At 28.9% G+C, this 24,627-nt stretch overlaps 2 protein-coding genes and 1 pseudogene across 2 annotated transcripts; 1 reads left to right on the top strand and 2 right to left on the bottom strand.

Moving 5' to 3' along the window:
- Nucleotides 1-597: 597 nt before the first annotated feature.
- Nucleotides 598-24,454, bottom strand: LOC112682709 (tubulin beta chain-like). Its single transcript, XM_025553394.1, has 5 exons — nt 24,430-24,454; nt 2,656-2,764; nt 2,313-2,508; nt 2,050-2,209; nt 598-1,592 (listed from the first exon to the last, which is right to left on the bottom strand). The coding sequence occupies exons 3-5, from the start codon at nt 2,456-2,458 to the stop codon at nt 780-782; spliced, it is 1,119 nt and encodes a 372-aa protein (XP_025409179.1). The 5' UTR covers nt 2,459-2,508; nt 2,656-2,764; nt 24,430-24,454; the 3' UTR covers nt 598-779.
- Nucleotides 6,439-7,061, top strand: LOC112682693. The gene is made up of 2 exons (XM_025553373.1): nt 6,439-6,753; nt 6,888-7,061. The coding sequence occupies exons 1-2, from the start codon at nt 6,439-6,441 to the stop codon at nt 7,059-7,061; spliced, it is 489 nt and encodes a 162-aa protein (XP_025409158.1).
- On the bottom strand, nt 14,618-15,789 carry LOC112682692 (annotated as a pseudogene).
- Nucleotides 24,455-24,627: the final 173 nt, after the last annotated feature.

Below are 24,627 nucleotides of genomic sequence, written 5' to 3'. Positions count from 1 at the left end.
TCACGGAAAAATATATAAAATCAGTAGTGTTTTCATAGGGTATACTACATATATGCCGTATACCCTCAATATTATTTTGAAAATTCATGGGTATACTATGTATGCTCTCAAGTTTCAAATACCTAATTCATGAAGAAGTATTAAATGTAATCAGTTTTACAGGTTTTAATTTCGGTCTTGTTTTGTAATAGACATTCAGTTTTCCCTCAAACGATTAGTAGATGGTATTAATTTGTTTAAATAATTTTAATTTATAGGTACATCTATGTTAAATAAAAATGTATGTATTTAAATTATTTGTTAATATTTACAGAACTTTCCCCTCGTCACCACCATCACCATTTAAATCATAAAAATTTCCGTTTTCAGACACACATCTGTGTGATGTACTCTCAACAAAAATTGATGGTAACATCACTATATCTAATTTCGTAACTTGTAGCATAAAATACAAAACTGTAGCCAAACCAATTTATGCATTATTGTTAGTAATCATTTTCAGATTTATTAACTACGAATATAGATGATAAAGATAATTATGTAGAATCACAAGCATCGAATATCATATTGGATCTAAAATTTAGGTAAAGGCACGCATATAATTAATGAAGTATTTAATGAATGTATAGATGTATTAGAGTATAGTTGTTTCAACAGAAGTTCAGCGAGGCTTGATATTGGTTTTGATTTTTATCGAATTGTGGGTGCGTGAACATCGCGTGAACTGCATTGCACATTGTACGTGCGCTACGAGTTGTATATCGATGTCAAAAGGGCGTTTACGCTTCAGCGTCCTCGTCCTCGTCTCCTTCTCCTTCCTCTTCGACGGTCGCGTCCTGGTACTGCTGGTACTCGGACACCAGGTCATTCATGTTGGACTCGGCCTCTGTGAACTCCAACTCGTCCATGCCCTCGCCGGTGTACCAATGCAAGAACGCCTTGCGCCGGAACATGGACGTAAACTGTTCGGCCACGCGTTTGAACATCTCCTGGATGGCCGTAGTGTTGCCAATGAACGTGGCCGACATTTTCAGGCCCCGGGGCGGTATGTCGCACACGGCCGTCTTGGTGTTGTTCGGTATCCACTCGATGAAGTAGCTGGAGTTCTTGGTCTGCACGTTGAGCATCTGCTCGTCCACTTCCTTCATTGACATGCGGCCGCGGAATATGCTGGCCGCGGTCAGGTAACGGCCATGTCGGGGGTCGCACGCGGCCATCATGTTTTTGGCGTCGAACATCTGTTGCACCAGCTCCGGCACGGTGAGCGCGCGGTACTGTTGGCTGCCGCGCGACGTGAGCGGCGCGAACCCGGTGATGAAGAAGTGGAGCCGCGGGAACGGCACCATGTTGACGGCCAGCTTCCGGAGGTCTGAGTTGAGCTGCCCGGGAAACCGGAAGCACGTGGTCACGCCGCACATGGCCGCCGACACCAGGTGATTCAGGTCGCCGTACGTGGGCGTGGTGAGCTTTAACGTTCGGAAGCATATGTCGTACAACGCCTCGTTGTCGATGCAAAACGTTTCGTCCGTATTCTCCACTAGCTGGTGCACGGACAACGTGGAATTGTACGGTTCCACCACGGTGTCGGACACCTATGCGGTAAAAGACGATCATTGGAAAGGGGAATCGGAAAATTAATTATGCAACCGATAAGTACCCGTAGCACACTTGATACGGATGACCGTCGTGTTAAATTGGAATCCGAAAAATTTTAAAACCTATTATTATTTTTAAGACAAGTCAGGTAATAAGATCAGGGAAAAAGCGTAGCGTAAACCTTGGACTTTTAAAACATCTAAAATATGATGATTAAATTTATCGCGACACAACTGCAAGTACAAACTATTTATCATGAGCTATATGTTCGCTTTTATTAAAAATGTAATCGTGTATACGTTGTATTGTATCATATGAGCACTTAGCACTCTTTTATGCGATTAATAATGCGCATTGCATGACGTGAAATGCAACGTCGGACGGGTCTTGCGCAACACGTCCACACTATATGGGATGGTTTCGGGCACACTTATATTTATTTTATGAACATACCTTGGGCGAAGGGACAATGCTGTACGTGGTCATGATTCGATCCGGATATTCTTCACGGATTTTCGATATCATAAGAGTTCCCATACCAGAACCGGTTCCGCCGCCCAACGAATGGGTCAATTGGAAACCTTGCAGGCAATCACAACTTTCCGCTTCTTTCCTGAAAGTTTTTTTGCACATTGTTAATCCGTTTTTTTACGTGTACTCGAATTGACCAACATAATTTCAATGTGTCACAAGTTTCGTTATTAACAAAAATTTACCTGACTACATCCAACACTGAATCCACCAGTTCAGCACCTTCTGTGTAATGACCTTTGGCCCAATTGTTGCCGGCACCGGACTGTCCGAAAATAAAGTTATCTGGTCGAAATATCTGACCAAAAGGACCTGATCTCACGGAGTCCATAGTGCCTGGTTCCAAATCTACGAGGACTGCCCGCGGTACATACTTCCCGCCTAATATTTCATAGAACGTTAGCACATAAAGTGTTACAATTATTACAACTACTATTATATATAAGATTGATTATTTTCACAAACTTTCCCTAATAAATGTATGTATACATATATTAAACTATTTTATATTTATCTATAGAATTTTACCAAGTGCTTCGCTATAGTAGACATTGATTCTTTCTAACTGCAGATCAGAATCACCGTGGTATGAACCGGTTGGATCAATACCATGTTCATCAGATATAACTTCCCAAAACTAGACAATTGAAAGCAAATACGTTTAATTTTAATGTATTCAGTATAAATTCACATTTACACATACATACATACAATGGTTGACTTGGAAAAATTAAAGAAGGGGGACTCTGTTTGCTTTAAAAAAAAAGAACGTTCCTAAAATTTGTTAAGCGTTATAAATATAACGTAATAATAATAACAGAATGATAACATTTCTGGAAATTAGTTGGGGTACTCCGCCCTCTTGTGTCCCCCCCCCCCCCCAAATCGAGCACTGCATTTATATATACACACGTTTATAGATTTCATATTTGGTAATACGGTAATATTTTAAGTCTTTCGTAAAATTGTAATATGTATATGGGCGTGTATGTGACAATGTTGATATCCTTGTAGGGTTGTATTTATATATGTATATATATATATAAAATATATTCATTACTTTAGCCCCGATTTGATTTCCACATTGTCCGGCTTGCAAATGGCAAATTTCACGCATGATGAGTGTTTCAGTTGAAATCGTATGTGTTTTTTATATTTTCGTATGATCGAATAAATTAATAAAATACTAGATTAAAGTCAACATGAAAATAAACAAATAATATCTACTTATAAATAATTACATTTTAAGCCATTCTGGCCAACATAAATACAATTAACGTTACGGATTATTTTTGCGAAGAACGGTATTACTGTAATAAGATAAATTATGCAAGATAAATCAATATACCTAGATCAATAATGATATTAGATAAATATAAAAAAAAATTATTTTAGTTATTAAACAATTAAATTTATTCTCTATATTGAAATAACTTATATAATTGTATTTAAAAATAACAATGAAATTAAATAAGTGTTGGTATTTATACATGTATTTAGTTGGTCTATTAAATTGTATTTTATATATCTAACTATTTCATACATACCGACATCACATTCGATTAGTTTTTATTTCCTGATATCACTTTAAAATAATTTATTAATGTATCTTAATATTCTTAAAATTCTTTCTGCCATTTGTTTAAAATATTTATACCTCAACTTGTAATAGTAAGTGTATATAGTGTTTATATATAAATAGAGCATAAAATACATTTTATTAAAAAAATGGTAGAAGAAAGTAACTTATAAAATATAATTTTGAAACTTCTACCTTAATTTATTTTTTGACATTTTTAAACTAAATATTTCATTTTGCTTTTATTATTTTTCGTGTGATCAAATGAAACGGAAAGAAAATAGGTATATTAACCAAAAATGTCAAATATCGTATCGATGTGAGATTGTTTTAGTTATTTAACATACATTAATAGATTTTAGTTTTTACTATAATAATTTATACTTTAAATTTTATGGTCATTATTACCACAGATAGAGGCCCTCAGATATGTAAATATTCGCACTTTTACAAATGTATGTCCTAGAATCACTACATTTTCGACCTGATCATTTTCTGGTAATACCTTCATAAATTTGATTTTATCATCGTTCACATTCAGCTTTATGGCTTTTGCTTCATTAAGGAGGGCTGAGGTGCTCTGGGCCACATTCTCCCCATCGTCACCAACTATATTCAAATCAACTGCAAACTTAAAGTACTAATCATTTTTGTGTCGATGTCGATACAACAGTTATCCTCTGTATATTCTATAAAACTTTCTCCAGTGCAATATTAAACAAAAGAGGTGAAAAAGCGTCACTTTCTTTTAAGCCTGTTGCCTCTTGGAATTCTCCGGATAGTACGTTGTCGGTTCTTATTATTAGTATAATATACTATATATTATATTTGCCGATCCTGGGACAAAAGAAATCCATTGTTCTCCGGTTGGTCCTGCTGGTCCTCCCGCTGCCGCTGCCACTGACTGGTTCTTCCCAGCCGATTCGCTGCCGTCGTTGTTGGCTGGCCCCCTCTTCCGACCTTATCCGCCACAACTGCTGTCTAGTCTTCTCCCCCTCCCCCCGAATCCACTGACACTGCTGTCTTGATAACAATTACGTCAATTACACTTAAAATTACAGGTTTTTTCTATAGATGTTATTTTATATCATACCTGAAAAATTTTTAAATTTTTTTTATGAATATATAAAGCTAAATAATGAATAAAGTCTGGTATACAGCTATGTATATATCAACAATCATGATTTAATATTATAAATATTTTTCCAAAATTTTTCCTTATTCTCTTGAGTTTCTCTGATTTCACTGACCAATTAAAAATTCCCTTGGTAATTCCACGTTTTCCCGGTTTTCCAGTTAGTGAAACAACCCTGATTAATAATAAATATACATTAAGTGTAAAATAATAAATATTCTCTTTGTACGTTTTTCATATGTTAAATTTGTCGTTAAGCATGCAGTCATGCTTTTTCTAGTGTGCAAGTAAATCTATGTGTCTTTTTCTAGTACGAGCAAATCACGTTTCACTAAAAAATTGATGAACATTGTTCGCAATTAAACATTTAAGACATTTATAAGCTGAGATTGGTTTTGTTGATTCTGCTGTTATAGATGAAGTGGCTATTGGAATGGTACTAGCTGAAGAATATTTTGATGAGGTGGTAAATTTTGAATAGGTACTTTGAAAAAAAATCAACTGAAAAATCAATTTACTTGTACAACTATAATTGTCCGTTATAAATTTACTTGTTATTGCTGTTGATACCAGTTGCGGGTTAACACCGGGTGGTGCGGGTGCATTAATATGGTGCATTGGTACTTCCCTATACAAAGGGTTGTAATCTTCTTAGTAATAAGAACACATTAAATGTCGTATTCATCAGTGATATTCCTCTGTAGTTGTTACAATTAAGTTTGTCATCTTTCTTGTTTAGTGGTACAACGGTGGATTTGTTCTATTTTTCTGGAAGTTCCTCATATTTCCATATTTTTTGATATACCTCATATTTTGCTGTATATTATATTATATTATGAATACATCGTTTACTATTTGTTTCGCCCTTTGATCTATTCATATTGGCACTGATCTCACTGATTCTTCACTAATAAGCAGTTCTTCAAAGTAATTTTTCCATCTTGTTACTTTATCAATTGAGTTTATTAAAATGTTGTCATCAATATCCTTGACACCTTTCAGATTTGGGTGAAATTGTTTTTATGTTTTAATCTTTACGAAAAAGTTTCCTTATTTTACTTGGTGTTCAGTCTTGCTCTATCTCACGTAATAGTCCATTCATGTAATTAGTTTTTTCTTTCTGTATGTTTACATAATCAACGTAAGTATGATTGATTATGGATAACTTACAATCGAATACTACATTATATCATAAAAGATTTGTTAAAATTATAATTAATTCCAATAATAATAATAATAATAATAATAAAAAACTTAGTTTTATACGTATATAGAGTTAGATATATAAGTATATTTGTGACTTGGGTAAATGATCAAATTTTTTTTTCTTATAAATTCATATTATAATATTCAACATATATAGTCAAAAACTATTTTTGTAAAATGCTTTTAAATAAATAAAGAGAAAAAACAAATTTAAGTTGTCTTTTAATTCTTAGATGTTGGCTATAATTAATATCGTTGAAATATAAACATGATTTCTAGAGGGGTTTTCACTATTGTTTATTAACATTTAACACACGAATTATAATAATAATTCATTAATTTTTACAGTACATAAAGATTTTAAAACTTTTTAATTTTAATCTAATATAAAATGGACCAACATCAAAATCAAACAGAATGCGAACAGGATAATGCAATCAATGCATGCAGAGAAGCGAAAAAAGAAGTCGTGCAAACAAATACTAATTGTCCACAAACAAATACCCCAGCCAAATCAAACTGTGCAAGACTCGATTCAAAATGTTGTACTTTATCACCAGTTTCACCAGGTCCTGTTGCTCAGTACAATCCTTGTGAAAAAATTCAATACTGCACCAAAAGACTATGTAAAAACGAAAAAAATGAATGTGGAAAATCTGAATTAACCGATTACGGCAAAGAATACGCATCAAAAACCGGATCTTTAGTAAGTGAATGAGAACTTCCAGAACTATATTGTTATTAACTTATTAATAAAATATAATATAATTTAATATAAATGTAATATTATTGTTAACTATATTGATTTATTGTTAATATGACTTTAATATGTTTTTTCAGATTAAAAATTGCTTATGTGTGAAACATAATGGCCTACAGGATACATGTAAACATCCTGGTTGTTGCACCAAAATTGGATGTTTGGATAATCCGTCCCCAACTTGCCCACCAGGAAAGAAATGGAAAAATGATTATAATCGAAACAATAGAAGAACAGACGAATGTTTCGATTAAAATACAATTTTACTTATATACCTTTATATACGAATTTATGACATATGTATACATTAAAACACGTAAACATATAATAATATTTGCAAATATAATATACGAACATTAGAAAATACAAAACGTTTTATCGTTTATTATATAATTAACTTTTTTTTGAACCATTATAATTTTTCTCATTTGGTTATCTAACCATTAGATTTTAATAGCATATGATTGATAAACTGTTCGACATGATACATAGATTATGTTAAGTAGGTAGAGTTACTGAAGCCGAGTTTTTACAGTCACGTTTCTATTATTTGTTCATCGAATAAAGAATAATTGTAGTTGCTTTAATTTCTTCTTTAAGTACTTTCAAAAATCAATTTTCAGTCTTATGAGACATTGAAATTAGAAATAACTTTCCTAAAAACTCTTAATAGAAATAAGAAAAAATATAATTTTATAATCGTATATTCTTTGATTTACTTATTAAATCTAAAATTTTTTATATTTGTATAGTATGTCATAGATAAATTTATAATATAATTAAACATTTGAAGGAAAACTAATTAAATGAAAATAAAAATTATCATTCAATTTGTTTATAAAAATGAATATTTAGAAAATATTATTTGTATTTGGTTTACTATAAGTTATATTTATTTTTATTATTATTACTTATTTATAATTAGTATACACTAATACAGTACTATACAGTTAGTAAAAGGGATGATACAATGCAAAAGCTGTTCATAATAATTTGCGAGAAGGAAAGACTATATAATCTTACATTTAAAACCCTGAAATTCAATTTGTACCGAAGAAAATGTGTTTAACATGTTGTGAGACATAACCTTAATAATAAATATATTATAAACATTAAGCAGTATAAATATTTCAAATAATAAATATTCGTATCTGGTACACATTATTATTTATGTAACCCTCTTAATTATTGGTATGCGCTGCGGAACATTGCTAAATTGTAGTCCATAAAGTATAAACTCTGTAGGTACTATATCCGTATTAATTTGAAAAATAATCGTATACCTCTTGAAAGAGATATTTTTTCAAATTCACTCGTAATTCTATTTACGTTTATTGATTTAGCCATTTTTATTGTACAGTTTTTAATAAATTCACCGTTACTCAGAGATTTCTTAGATTTTGCAATTTTATTAGAAATAACGTATGATGCCATTAAACTTAATTGTTGTGAAGTTGTTGCTTATACCATCACATTTTGTTGAGATTAGAGTTTTCTTTTCAGATCAATTACAACATTCTCTCTTGCGACACCGGTGTATTTATCATATTTGGACGAATGATTTGTCATGTAATGTCTTTTCAAATTATATTCTTTTTGTACTGCAATAATATTTAAATAAACTAAACATTGAGGTTTTTTTGTTTGTTAATAATAAATAAATATTCATTCTCCCATAAGCTATTAAAAATTCTATTTTCGTCTTCGATTTTACGCTTTTTAGCGGACATTTTTAAAATAATTACTACAAAACACAAAATAATAGTACTAACGACGCGGCGGTGTGACACTACGGCAGTACAGATATGACTAAACTGATAAAATGAAATAAATAGTATGTCAGATACGCCATTATAAATATATATTTAGACAATTAATAATTTAGTTTCGGTTTAAAACTAGATAAGAATTTATATCCACATTTTATCGAAAAATGTAATAAAATAAAATAAAATACAGTTAAGCGCTAAAATTATATGAAGTAATTTGAAAATGTAGCGCGGGCCAGATAAAAAAAGTAAACGGGCCGCCAGTTGCCCATCTCTGGTATGCGTCATAATGGCGTTATTCCTAATGTATACATAAGTGTATTATAATATATAATATGAGATACGAAAAAAAATTTTTGTTAGAGTAGTTTATCAAGTTAATGTTCCACCAGGAGCATATTTAGACTTACTTCTAGGGGGGGGGGGCTTAAATTTTTTCTTTAATTCAGGCTCAAAATGCACAAGTAAAATTTTTGGTAATATTTATATCCGATGAATCCTTAATATTTGTGGTTTTTTTTTAATCTAGTGTCGGATCCACTTAGAATGGTCTTTTGTGTAGTTCTTTTTTAACACCTTTTTTAACCTATTTTGAAAGTTTCGCTTGTGTTTTATCTAATTTTTCACTAAGTACGGACTGGGTCTTCAATAAAATAATATAGGTATAATATTTATCATTATGGGACATATAAACGTTATAAGCAATTAAGCGTTTAACGCTATATATAATTTAAACGTTATTCAATTTAAGCGTTTAAATGTTATACAGATTTAAACGTTTAAAAAATTTTCCGTTTACCGTTATTGACAATTAAAACGTTATGAAAAATTTAGCGTTTTGCGTTATTTAAGTTAGTGTAAAATTTGAAACGTTTTCAAATGTAGTAACAGGTCTAGATAAATCTAATAGAATAGATCTATCTAGTAAATCTAGATAAATATGTCATTTTGTGTACTTAAATTATCATGGAATAGCGGTAAGTAAAATTTTTTTTGAAAAAATTGAATTTTTTGAAATTTTTTTTTTTTGTTTTTTTAAGCTTTAGCCAAAACTACTATTCAAAAAATTGAAGTCCTTATAATTTTCCAATTTTATATTTTTTATATGTATTACCATTGATTATAAATACTAATTATAAATAGTATTTATAATCAATGGTATTACCGTAGTCTCAAAAATGTTTGATATTTGTAGCAGTGAGCCATATTTATTTGCGATACTTGAATATTTAAGACTTGTAAAATAATATAGTCTAATAAGTTCAGCGTACGTCACCATTGAACATAACGTTAGTTCTTAATATTACACTATGATCATAATTATTTATTCCTTATAAAGGGGCTGAACATTTTGCTGGTTCTCTTTATAACTCTTTATTAATTCTTTTTAGCCATAAAAATAAAATCAAAAACATCCTGAATAGAAATTTAAGAATTTAGGTGTTCATTCATCATAGGGTTACACAACTTATTTTTATGTCTAAAATATCGAAAAGACAAATTTATTGCTTGTGGGTTAATAGTGATAAAGTCACGAAGTTATAATATAATTATACAATTTACATTTTTTTAAATACTTAATATTAGGTAGGTACCTAAAAAATATTGTATTACATGTTTACATAATATGATGCAATGCATACATTTTTCACAGTTTCTATAAAAAAAGATGTATCATAGTATTGGCCATTTGTGATTGACAACTGTAACAAAACAAATACATTTTATTTTATATATTTTATATATTTTTATTTATATATATTAAATAAAATAATGTGTAATTTTAAATTTGAAAAATCATACCTAATCCTTCAATGGTGTTAATTTCTGTTTTTTCGTGGATGTACAATGATTATCTTCCTCATCTTCAAGTGTCTCTTCAAATATTACTTCTTCTTTATAAATGATCAAAGCAGAGTTTAAACATGTTAAACCTTGGTAATGTTTGCAAATTACTGAACACTTCATACCCGCCTTTCTACAGCCACAGTTCTGTTTACACATTTTCGTATAGGCACAACTGATAACTGTCAGCAAAGATTTTGATGTTGGAGGTTTTTTGGTGAAAATCGTTCTAATTGTATTTCCATATTTTTCCCACCCCCAATCTATTGAATTTAATACATTGCCACGCCAAAGTTGCACTTGCAAGTAAGATCGAAAAATGTGTTGTTTTACAGAATCAATTGTTGGCGAAAGTCGACTTAATTGTACTTGTTTATTGTTTGAAGCAACGATTCTGTTGAAGACATAATATCTATACTGGTTCAATGATGTAATGAATTTTGATGCATTAAATAGTTTCAAAAGGAATTTTTGTCCAACACTGAAAATATCATCAGCTGAAGATGACTCATTATTAAGAATTTATAATGAATCTTGAAGTTCTGAATGTTTCTGAAATATTTTGACGTATTTCAGTTTTCTTTGTTGAAATATTGATGACGTGATACAGCATCCACTTATTGCGTGATTAAACATAAAATGCGGAATCATATTTTGAAATTGTTCTTTTAGAGTTTGTATCGAGTAAAACTTGGTCTCCATTTTTCCTCTTTCAGGTTTTAAAAACACGATTTGATCGTTCTGTGAAGTACTCGGTGTCAGTTTTCAAAAACTGATTAGGTGGAGGAAAATATTTAAGATCATATGGTATTTATCTGATATCTTCACGTATTCTAGTAGCAGTTGTTTTTACAACTTTTAATCGTTCTTCTTTCTTATCTCTTTTTTAGAATCATAACACGCACTCGTCAATATTGTATACCCTGTGTTTCTGAAACAAAATACCGATTTTTTTCCACGAGCTGAGGTTATAAGTATGTCATCACTGTATTTCTCTTTTAATTTATTTCTGAAAGTTTTTTCTTCGCATAGCCCTTCCATCTTATCAAACAACATATACATACTAAATTGGAATTAATTTTCGTTTTCAATAAAATCGCACAAATTGGAAAAAGTATTTTCCAACTGTTCGTCATGCGGTCGCCCCTTTTTTCTATTTTTGATAGATGGAAATTGATTGCAAAATTTTCGTTCACATGCCTTATGGTATATTGCCTCTTAAGCAACTAAATAAATAACACTATTTATCCACCTAAGTGAAGTAATTAGCCCAATCATTACCTCTTTTATTCGTCACATCCAAAATTGATTGTTTGATATAGATTGTATAGACATTAACGACTGTATCACGACAGTTTTTATTTAATTTAATTTCTAACTTTTTTGAACATGGATGGTCATAAAATAAACAATTTTCTTTAAATTTACATAAATATTTAGAACTATAGTTATTCTATAGTTTCTATGAATACGATTACTGAAATAATTCTAATAACGGAATTTGATGAAATCCTGACGCAAAATCAATTACACTAAATAATTGACATTGTCCTAATTAATCTAATATTTCTGTCATGTTAAGTAGTGGATGAAATTAATTTAAAGTTACTTCATTTAATGTTCTAAAATCTATAACTACTCTGAACTTCAGTTTACCACTCGCGTCTGATTTCTTCTTTACTAACAATAAAGGTGCATTCCACGGATTCATAGATTGTTCTATAATATCGTTATCTATCATTTTCCGAATTTATGAATTTATTTGATCTTGTTGCGATTAGGGTAATCTTCATGATCTTAAATAAATTGGTGGTTGATTATCTTTCAATTTAATGTCATGCTTCGGGGTATTTGTAAAAGTTAAATGGTCCCCTTCTAAGTGAAATATTTCGGAATATTGTTCACAAATTTCAATTATTGATTGTTTTTCTTCTTCATTCATGTGTTCGGTACGTATTACATTTTTTATTTTATTTATTCGACTTAATTTATTCGAATTATATTCAGCATTATTATTCATTTTTAACAACTCATAATCTTCTTCAATTGCATACATTATTTTATTTAATTCATATCATTTTATATTTAAATCTTCTTCAGATTTATTTAGTAAAATTCTCATATTAGGTACTTAAATCAAAATTGCATCTTTTGAAACTATCTATTTATTTTTTTATTCAATTTGTTTTAAGTTATTTATTATTAAATTATTGATAAAAATTGATAAATAAATAAGAATCATTAACAACTTTGAAATTATTGTAGGCTAATAAAAAAAATAGGAAAAATTACCTTTTCCGTCAATGAGTAGAAGTTTTATAGTGGTCCTACCCAAAAAAAATATTCTAGCTACGTTCCTGGATAACTGATAAATAGGTATAGCCAAAATAATTATATTTAGATTTAAGATTTAGTTACTTTATTATTATAATCAAAAAATCATCTTGATATGTAAATTTTCCATTTTTAGATAGCTCGTCTGCCGTCCCGATTTCTATAATGAAACATATTTTTTTAGTTTTCACAAATTTATTTTTTAAGAAAATTAGAAATCTAACCTATAATTTCTATCAAATCCTCAGCAGCTATTTTTTGTCAAACTCAAATCCTGTATTTTTTATATTTATTAATAGCGTAGTAGTAATTAATTTAACTAATAATATTGCGACATCTTAACTATCTAAATTAATTTCAAGTTTTGTAAACTTTTATTTATAATATAACGAACTAACAAACTGCCTCTAAGTTAATAAAAATAAAAAATGCTCTGAAATTTTGTTGAAGGATACCGGTTGAAATTCTTCATATTGACCAGTTGTATTTGCCTTAATATTTTAATTCTTACATATACAATCAGATATTTCTATGTTATTAATCTTTACTCTTTAGTTTGTCTATTACAGTATCTATAATAGATTCGAGGTTCAGGAAAATTTTACTCATTTTTTATATAATTACTTATATAGAACTGGTTATATTAAAAGTAAAGTACTTAAGTAATGTAAACTATTTTGCTTATTTACCATAAAATTCTTCTTCTTCTTTGTAATCGACCATTAAGATCATACATTAAAACATATATCTTGCCATTTCCCTCTATTCATAGCTATGAAATTCCATTCGGCCATTGGGTTTATTGATTTTTAACCTTCCTGACTTGATCTTCCTATCTTAGTCGGGGTCGTCCTAAGGGTCTCTATCCTTGAGGAGTCCTACATTGAACCATTCGTATTAGAGTTCCTTCTTTTATCCATGCATGTCCAGCCCATTGGAGTTTTATTTTTTTAATTTCTCTAATTAAATCAGGCATTTAGTACAACTGTTTGAGTTCCTCGTTTTTTTTTAATTCTCCATTCTCCTGTGGTATCATCTATACACAGTCCGAAGATTCTTCTTAATATTTTTATACGTTAACGTTATAGAACGTTTCATATAAAACTATTGCGTGATTTGTCGCTCAACTCTTATTATTGCACCCGGCGCGTTCAATCCCAGCTCATAAGTCACCACCTATTTATTAATTAAAGTTTACGTTTGCCAAAATATGTTTGAACAATACATAAAACATAATACAATATTATACTAGATACCTTAATTTAAATGTGTAACCTAATTAGGTATTTCATGAAATACATGAAAATTAATGAACTCTTTGCGATTCAATACGATTTTTAGTAAATACGTTGCGTCGTATATTCATACGATAGTTTTTTATTCTTTTATAAACGTATTAGTATTGTTTAAAATTTAAATAGTTTTGATTAGTAAATATTGATGTAATTATTTTTATTTTTTAAACATAATTTAAGTAGTTGATTGTCGTAAAAATGTCATACTTTTAAATTTTTTGAAAGTTAATCAATGATAATTAAATGTTTCTGTATTTCGTGTAATTTATAAGTTCAATATGCCAAAAGTAAAAATGTCGAAATAAAGACGATTAACGAATCTGTAAATTATTGTTTAAGAATTAATGAAAAAATAAATACACTACTATAGTATAATTTAAAATTTTTTTTTTCATTTTTAAACAATATTATATATAATTTTAATGCATTTTTTTAATTTTTTAAGTAATTTTTGCATTTTTTAAGAACATTTTTTAAGATTTATAGGGCATTAAAATTCCAGGTATACTTTATACTTATCACGTATTATATAATACAGTATAATAAAAAGTTTTTTTAATGTGGTTTTTATGGTTCAGAAAATTTTCCATTTTGAGCACTGGTTATAATATAATTTGGGTCGATGATGTCGCTCGTCAAAAAACGTTTGTCAAACTGCGGGTCAACAATCTACGGTAATAAACATTCGTAATAAATCCTGTATAATACATGTAATATGTAATAAATAATATAAAGAACGTGTAATATATATATATTTATTTAATTTTACCTTTTTAATTTAGATTCCATTTTATCAAACCAAAATTGTGGATCATATTTAATGACTTCAATATGTTTCCAATTATGTGAATACACAATAAAATGACAGATATCTCTTTTGGAAATTCTCAATTTCTTTCTCCACGTTGATTTAATTTTAAAAATTTTATCTTAATTAAAAATATAATTTATAGAAGTACGAGTACCTAGGTATATGATATATGAACATGGCGCAATTTCAATTTTTGATTTTGAGGGGCTTTACTTATTTAAAAGAAACTCGTGGGGAAGGACTCTGTCATCTGCTACAATACCTTTTTTTATAGAGACTAATGCCCTCAAAGTTCCACTTAAATTGAACCTATGTATATGAATCATTAGTATAAAAAAAGTAGTATTTTAAAATAAATTGCTGTAGGTAGTAACTATATAATATATTGTAGGTGGTCTGGTGGTAATGTCTTTTATGTATTACCTTTTTATCTTTGATAGCCTCTTCAACTGTAGGATAGTATTTTGCTGAATACGGACATTTTACTTCAATTATACCATCATTCCCAATAAGCCCATCTAAAATTAAAATACCATAAAGGATAGAGGTTTATTATTTTTTTTTTTTATATAAATATAATGGTAAAAATGTTTCAAAATATGCAAAATTTTGTATACACCTATGTCTTAATTTGAAAAACAATTCGTGGTTAAGTTTAACTCACCAGGTGATGCTCCAAAGAACGAGTAACCTTTATCAATGATTAAAACACATTTTTTAATCGGTATTCCTATATTTTTTTTTAAAGTATTCCAAGTAAACTGATTCCTTATCTTTACCATATTTGCATGCTATCGGCTCGTTCGCACTAAAAGATGTACTATATAATTTATTTGATAAGATATCTTTACATGACGTAGTTGGACGCACCTTGCATATTTTTCTAAAGTCAGAAGCTGTTATATGATTACCCCTTTCCATAAGCCATCTAGAACTAGAATTTTGTTGTCGAGTATCTATTTCCAAACCATCCCGTTGATGCTTTGAGAGAGTGATTGTTTGAATAATTTTTTTTTTTTAATTTTTATTCTTTTATTGAACATCTCTCATCTAAAAGTAACGGTTCTGCAAGGCCATACAATATGAATTTATACATGTGAAGCGTTCTCTTAATTGATGGACACTGGACATCAATAATTCACATGAACGAAAAACTGCGATAAGATAAAATCAATTATACCGTTCAAAAGACTATAAATATTAGATATCAGTGTGCTCCTTTCCAGAAATTCCAAATTTAGAATTATACCGTTCAAAAACGCTAATCGTATAGTAAGCTAACGTAAGATCTTAATTTATTGTCTAATAAAAGTCTTTGTTTGGTGACGTATAAATTAATGTGTACCAAAATTCAGCTATCGCTGAACTTATTAAACTAAATTATTTTAGAAAAGTGTTAAATATTCTAATATGTCAAATAACTATAGTTTACCGTTACAAATATTAAACATTTTTGAGATTACGGTAATGTATATAAAAAAAATAAAAATCAGAATCATATGTAAAATTATCAGGTCTTCAATTTTTTAATAGATCATTTTGACGTATGAATATTACGAATAGTAGTATTGGTTAAAACTTAAAAAACAAAAAAAAAAAATTCAATTTTTCCAAAGAATTTTTACTTTCCGCTATTACATGATCGTTTAAGTACACAAAATGACATATTTATATAGACAATTTTACGGCCTTTAATTTTTGTTTTGTACTTTTTAGCTTTAAGTCCAATATTAAACAAGCTATAGCGTAAAATTGAAATGAGGGTACTCACCCCCTTTTTAAGGGATGGAGAGCTATGCACAAGAAGCATGTCTGGAGACTTTTAGTATGTTAATCAGTAAGCTATGGACTGATTGTATACCAAAATTCAGCTTTCGAGGAATTAGTTATAATCTTTGTAGTTTTTTTGTCTAATTTGACTGGAATATATAAGTATGCTGTGTTTATAATTCATCATGATTACGCTGTACTCAGGCTATACCTAAATACGAAACTACAGAAACAACGAACATGCTGATACCTATTTACCTAGGATTTTTCTTTGATTTGTTTCAGTTTTTCATCTGTTTCTCAAAGTGATTACACTTTTATTAATGAATTTATATACATGGATAGTAATTACAGCTTGTTTGTAAAATTCATAATTATTCAAAATTAAAATAATTACATAAATATATCATACTGTCGAACACGCAAAACAATCTGGTACATTCAAATTCGTGTGGTAACTGTAGAGTGATTAAAAATGTTGGTATTATGTACTATTGCGGGAACGTGACGGTTATAATATAAACAGAAGTGAAAGTACATTGGACACTCGAGTGCGTCTTTTTTTTATTTATAGATAACCAAAATGCATTGAATGTCGGTTCCATAATTCAAAATTACTCGTTGTTTGAAGCGGACTGGCATGAAGATGTGCACATATACAAATACATGTGTCTATTATACATAAACACATTGTACGTTATGGTACTTATACATTTTGTATATTTTGTAAGAACTGCAATTAATACTATACATTTGTGGTATGAAAGAACTATGTGAAATAAAATCTAAATCATCTGTATTTCGAAGTTTGTATACATATTATGAAGTACATTATACTAATAATAGTATTACCGATTATTCGAACTGCAATCACGAGAAAGTATATTTCAATAATTTATATAATAATATAATTTTTAGTCAGAGTTGAAAATGATTGCACATCATAAGATTTATTTTCGTTGATTTTGATTTGACTTTCAGCTATTTTCTATCTTAAACTAATAAATACATTATTTTACATATAATTTTTGAAAATACTGCATATTTCTGAGTTATTAAAATTTATGTGAAAGAACTAATTTTAGTTTCTTGGAATTAAACTATCAATTAAGTAAAAAAAATCGAGACTTGTGTACCATGTATGTTACACATTTATATTTTTGTAATAAACACTTTGAATAATGTGTTAAGTTTATAATTAAAAGCAAAAAGTCAATAGTTCTATGTAAATTAATTCGGGTTTTTTATTTAAAATATATGTTTTATCGAGTGAAAAAGAACCATTTATTGAGGTTTTTTTTAATGTTTATTAATTTTTTATTAATCATCTGCACCCTGCGTGAGTATCACAAGAAAATGTAAAATATTTAATAATATTTAATTAGCGATTAAACGATATTTAATACATTATTTTTTTTACTTTATCAACAGAATAAAAACTTGATATTAACTAATGAACTCATTAGAAAACATAAGAATGGTCATAGATTTATTTTTTTCTCTACGTTTGATTTGTGTTTTATGTGAATACATTTTTATTGTTGATACACAGAAAATTAATTTCATTAGTGAGTGAATTAATTCATGTTATAAGATACGGTTTATAATCTCTTTAGTTGTTTCCGTTAGTTGAACACAACATGGACTTAATTAGCAGATATTTTATGGTGAAATTTCAATGATTTTTATCGAACCAATCATCTTATTTCAAGTAGGTACCCAGATAATAATTAAAATATACACTTTCATCATTAAATTAACTATTATACGACTACGTTCTTTTTTTAAAATTGGTAGCGAATACGTGGATGTTGCCACAATACTATATGTTGTAATCGTGGACATGGACCAATTGCGCTTAAAAAAAGAGTTTTTGTTTGGGGTTAATTAGGGTCAATGTTCCAATTGTGCTATTCAAAATTGTCTACCTTCAGATATGAAAATATTGTTAATAAAATTGATTTATTATTGTAAAAATATTAAATGTGAATTATAATATAACTGGTATAACCTTAAATTTGAATTTATTTATTTATATTATATTCTGTATTAATAGTCACAAAAAAATCAGTTAGTGTATTATTTATTTTTATTATATACAAAAACAAAATAAGTACCACTAATATCATAGGCGTTTGTAAAATCCTGTTTCAGGTGTGGTTTATATTTTTTCTGCCCATCCATCCCTTTAAAAAAAAATAAATAAAATATACATACGTAATATAGATAAATAGAAATAAAATGTATTATTAAAACTCATACATAGTAAAATTAGTACATTATTATTTTGAATTAATATTATAATTATTTGAAGTATTAATTTTCGTTCTCTTATTATTAATAATTTGAACTCTTAAATTACTCCATCATAATTGACTGAACTAGACTAAACTGAACTAACCTCTTATTCAAAAAATATGTATAATAACGCATCCAGGCATTCTTGATTCATCGTACACCGTAACTATGTCTTCATTATATTCAATTTTAAAAAGGAACGTTAACAAGATTTTATGTGTCGTGGCCAGGTAATATAGTTTAGATTTGATCTGGCTTGCCGCAAAAGCACAATTTTTGAATTAGGGAAAACATTTTATATAAATTATAAATAATTAACAGTAAGCATTAGGAATTCTAGGATTTATAGTTATAGTCACTATTTTACCCCAAAAAGAAAAAAAAACTACAACTTTTTATGAAATAAGTTGGCATATGTAACTTACTATATACAACTTTATGATAATCGTATTCAACTGTCAACAATTTAACAATTAAAATATACTGCTGATAATAGAATAAACGCCACAGAGCCATAATTAGCTGATCTTACCATAATTTATATATTTTCTATAAAGCTTACTGTCTGGAATGTGATAACTAAGGACCGGATTTATATGCACAAAAAATCCTCAAAATATGTTTCTAAAAATGCCGTAATATGCTATAAAATATGTATTTATTTTTAAGTATTTACTTAAATATTCACTTAAAATGTTGTTTAAAATTATATACAAATATGTAAAATGTATTATAAATATAAAAATAATTATTAATTAATACAGTATTAAAAAAAGTATAAAAAAGCTTTTAAAATATTTTGTTGTCTTTGTCACCATTTAACATTCTTTATCTTCAATCTATAAAGTATAAATAACCACATTAATAAAAAGTGAAAACAAAAATTGAATTCATATTTTACCTTATTGCATTGGATGATAAGAGTATGTAATCTTATCTTTGGAAATAAACACCGGTCGCAATTTTATCGATATTATGTGGCAGTGATCGTGAAAATACGACAAAACGAATATATGTGCTATAATAATAATTTGTATTATAAAACTATAAATATGCATTTAATAAGTAAAAACGTTGAAATATGTAAAATATGCAAAATTAAATTAGTTTTATTTTAATAAGAAAGATCTAAATCGGGGACAATGCTCATCAGATTTCAAAAAGTTTATTCCAATACATCAGTGGCATATTTATGGGGTGGGCCAAAGGGGCCCGGGCCCCTCCCGAAATGAAAAGCGCAATTAATAAAAATTGTTATTTTTGACATGGAATATTATGTCTTATGGCTGGGAGTTATTCCGAAAAATTATCGCGACACCGAAAATGTAACCATGATGTCACGAACGAAATTGTTGCATATGCGATAATCTAAAAATAAGAGTATAGCATGTTGAATGCGTTGGTATTTTGACAATTATTAATGATTATGTAACACAATTTAAGTTTTATAAATAAAACCAATATTGGTTGATATATAGTTGTTTACGGCAGACGGAAATTATTTGTAAATGTAATTTTAGTTCATGACTTCTTAGAATTAATTTAATAACTGAGATAGTAATATAGTATATTACTTTATTCTATTATAACCTTGTATTTATTTTATTCTGCACTCGATCCAGTTTGTCGCTGCTTTACCATAATATTTGTTGTCCTATATCAGTAGTGTGATCGATTTTATTGAGTTCGTTCCACAATACATGCGAAATTTCGTGTTTTTGTGTAATTTTTATCGTGTTACAATTTTTCTTTAAAACTTTATATTTTTTTTATTACTATAGTATCGTCATAATGAAGAGACAAGTGTCGATTCAAAATTTTTTTGTTAAGAAACAGAATGTCACTAATAATGAAATTGAAATTAGTTACAGGAATGTTTCATCTGCCATTGTTGACATCGTCAATATCGTTATTACTGACAATTCTGGCATAGATATGCCAGTAGCCATCGTGGACTGCAGTCTTAACCAAGAAGTAACGAATAATCGTTATGACATTCGGAATTTTTCCAACGAAAGCTCCGTTCGTTCTTTAACTAACGAAGAACGACTTTCATTTTTTGACAATGTTTGGAAACCACAGCGTGAATATAAATTTCCAAAAATATCAGATCTAAATCATACTCGACCTTTTCAAATGAAATGGCTTGAAGAATATAAATGGTTAGCATATTCTGAAAAAAAATTAGGATCGTTTTGTAAATATTGTGTAATATTTTCTCATTCTGAATTTGTGGGGAAAGGATCTCACCAAATGGTGGGGAGTTTAGTAACAAAGCCTTTTACTAATCTAAAAAAAGCTAGAGAGGTGTTTAATCAACATCAAAATTGCACTTATTACAAATATACAGTGATAACTGTGGAAAACATAAGATCCATATTAAATAATAAAACTGAAAGTGTAATAAATGAAATTAATACCCAAAGAAAGATTAATGTTGTAGAAAATCGAAAAAACTTATTCCTATAATACAAAGTATAAGATTTTGTAGGAGGCAGCAAATTTCTTTAAGGGGCCATCGTGATAGTGGACGAATAGATCTTAAAGAGCCAGAAAACAACGATGGAAATTTTAGGGCTTTGCTACGATATAGGGCTAATAGTGGAGTAATTAGTGCCTAATACTTTAATCTTAAAGACCAGCTGTTAAATAGCGATGGAAAGAGTATGTATACCAGCTCAGTAGTTCAGAACGAATTTATTACTACGTTCGGACATATTATACAGTCTAAAGTTTTGTCCAACGTAAAAAAGTCATGGTTTTACTCTGTATTAGCGGATGAAACAATTGACATCAGTCAAGTTTAGCAATTTTCTCTGTGTTTACGGTATGTTGACGAAGATTCATTTAAAATTAGAGAAGATTTCCTTATATTTGTTCCTGTACATGAAGTTACTGGTTCAGCTTTAGCTAAAATGGTGTTGGAGACTTTATGAAGTTTAGGTCTAGATTTAAATAAACTTAGAGGTCAAGGGTACGATGGCGCATCAGTCATGCGAGGCCAATTTAGAGGGGTGCAAGCTTGCATTAAACAAAAACTACCGTTGGCCGTCTACACCCATTGTTCTTCTCATAATTTAAATTTCTGCTTATCAGATGCAAGTAACCTTCTATAAGAAACTGTATGAGTATTATTAGTGAAGTGTGTGCATTCTTTCACATGTCAGCCCAAAGGACGGAATTGCTCAAATTAGCCATTACTGAATGTTGTCCTGAACAAAAAAAAAAAAAAAGAAACGTGTTTCCGAAACACGGTGAGTCGAAAGACACGACTCAGTACTTTTCTTTAAAGGAATACTGTAGCCAATTAATCTTGCTCTCTTAAAAATCGAGGAAAAAAATGTAAAAGCACATGCTCTAAGCAATTCTATAAGTCAATATCAATTTATTGTTATTATTTTTGTTTTGAGCAACATGCTTTCCATGACACACAATTTGTCTGAAATACTGCAAAAGAAAAATATTGACCTTTCACAAGCTATGAAAAGTGTGACAAATATTTTGGAGCTGCTGAAAAAACAAAAAACAAATGTAGAGGATAATTTCAAAGAACTGTACGTCCAAATAAGAGAATTTGCTAACAAAAATGATATTAAAGAAGAAGTCCCAAGAACTTGTCGCCTTCAAGAATCCCGTTGTAACGTACCTTACAACTCAGAAGAGTATTATCGGTGAGCAGTATATGTACCTAACCTTGACGATTTTTGTAGTGCATTGAATGAACGTTTCGAAACCCATAAGGAATTAATCTCATCATTGCAATGCGTTCTTCCAGAATTTTGCATAAAAAGTGAGTTTTCATCACTGGACTCTGCTTATAAATTTTATTCAGAAGATTTATCTTTCAAAGAAATCGTGCAGAGCGAATTCATGTTGTGGAAAGAGAAATGGATAAAAACAGAAGTTATAAACCTGCCTAAAACAGCCATTTGCTCTATAGAAAGATGTGACAAGAATTTATTTCCCAATATGTATACCCTTTTAAAATTGTTGGCAGTTCTGCCCGTTTTTGTTGCAACTGTCGAGAGGAGTTTTTCGACCTTACGAAGATTAAAGACGTATCTGAGAAATACAACATCTGAAACCAGATTGAATGGATTGGCCTTGTTATCCATTCACAGAGACATTTATGTAAGTGATGAGGAAGTTCTTAATAAGTTTGCAAGTGTGCAGAGAAATCTTGATTTTGTCTTGTAAATTTTTTTTTTTATAAATCCAAAACTATGTATTTAAAAATTATAGGATTTGTTTATTCTTGTACGATTGTTAATTATATACATTATATTAGTATTGGTTGTATTCTTGTTTAATTTTGAGTGACGTGATTAAAAAATTGTTTATTGAAACTTAGAGTTTTAACTTGTTTTTATGTTACAATTAATTATAAAAATTATTGAGTTTCTTATTACTCTGATGATGTAAAGAGGGTTAAAAGGTCTCGCAGGAATGCTTTCCTCAGAGAACTTCAAATAAATGTATATATATTTTATTATAAAAATATATAATCGCCCCCTCCGAAAAAAACCTATATACGCCATTGCAATACATATATGCATTTGCATATAAATCCGGTCCCTAGTAATAACATTCCAGTATTCCCATACATAATATATTTATTATCAATGATCGCCAGAGTCTTACATGAGATTATATTATTTTAGAAGACATTTAAGTTTTGTATCGTATGAATTTGTTGGTCTTTCAGTAATAATTATCTCCAGTTAACATTTTCAGTATTTCATTAATAATTTTTTGAACTATTGCTCTTCTTGTCGAATTAAAATGTATTAAATTATTGTTGAATATATAGTGAGTTTATGTGAAAAGTAATTGTTATCTGAACAATTTCCAATTGGTGAGCGGATAAAAAAAAGTAATTTTTTATTTAGTTTCTTTTGTACTAATGGAATGGATTATCGAGTATTAAGTATTCTTATTGTATATAGCAAGAACATAATTTATATAGTTATATATATATAGTGCACAAATACATTCAGCTATACCATACGCACATAATATTTATATATTTATAGTACGGTACTGATTTTAAATTGTACTTAATGTCTTTGTAATTTGTTTATGCACACGTCAATGATTTTTTTATAAACTTGTTTATATAATAACTTGAAGGGACACGTTGGTAAAGATTTATTGAGCACAAAAATCATAAGAAAAAATACATTATTATTATATGTATGAATTATAATAAAAATTATTACTAGCAAATTTTATTTTATTTTTAGATGACAAAGAGAATTTATCCTTCTTATGTACAATGGCTTAAATTTTCCATAACGGTTTCAACACATATATTGTGTATAAATTACCATTATACATATAATAATAACAACAACAAATAATAGTTATGAAAGATTTTTAATCAGTCATACTGTTCTAACTTCTCTAATATAGTAAGTAATAAATTATTTTAATATTTAGAACTTAGTATATTATATTATGATGTACTTGTATTACTTATAATCACTATGATAATACTTACGTGTATTATGCATGAATCAACATAATTCTTTGTTGGCTTGGCTAGGATTTAACTATGAATAACCGGTGAAATGAGTCATTAAGATTACCTTGAACAGAAAATCATAACCTAAAGTTAAAGAGTTGTCGTGTAAGTAAATTATTCATATTGACTGACAAGAATACTTAAAATGCATCTTAATAATGTACGATAATAAAT

The sequence above is a fragment of the Sipha flava genome, unplaced genomic scaffold (assembly GCF_003268045.1).
Source record: "Sipha flava isolate LNK unplaced genomic scaffold, YSA_version1 208_pilon_pilon, whole genome shotgun sequence".
NCBI lineage: Eukaryota > Metazoa > Arthropoda > Insecta > Hemiptera > Aphididae > Sipha > Sipha flava.
Note: the sequence above shows the minus strand (reverse complement) of the source record. Positions and strands in the feature narration are given on the sequence as shown.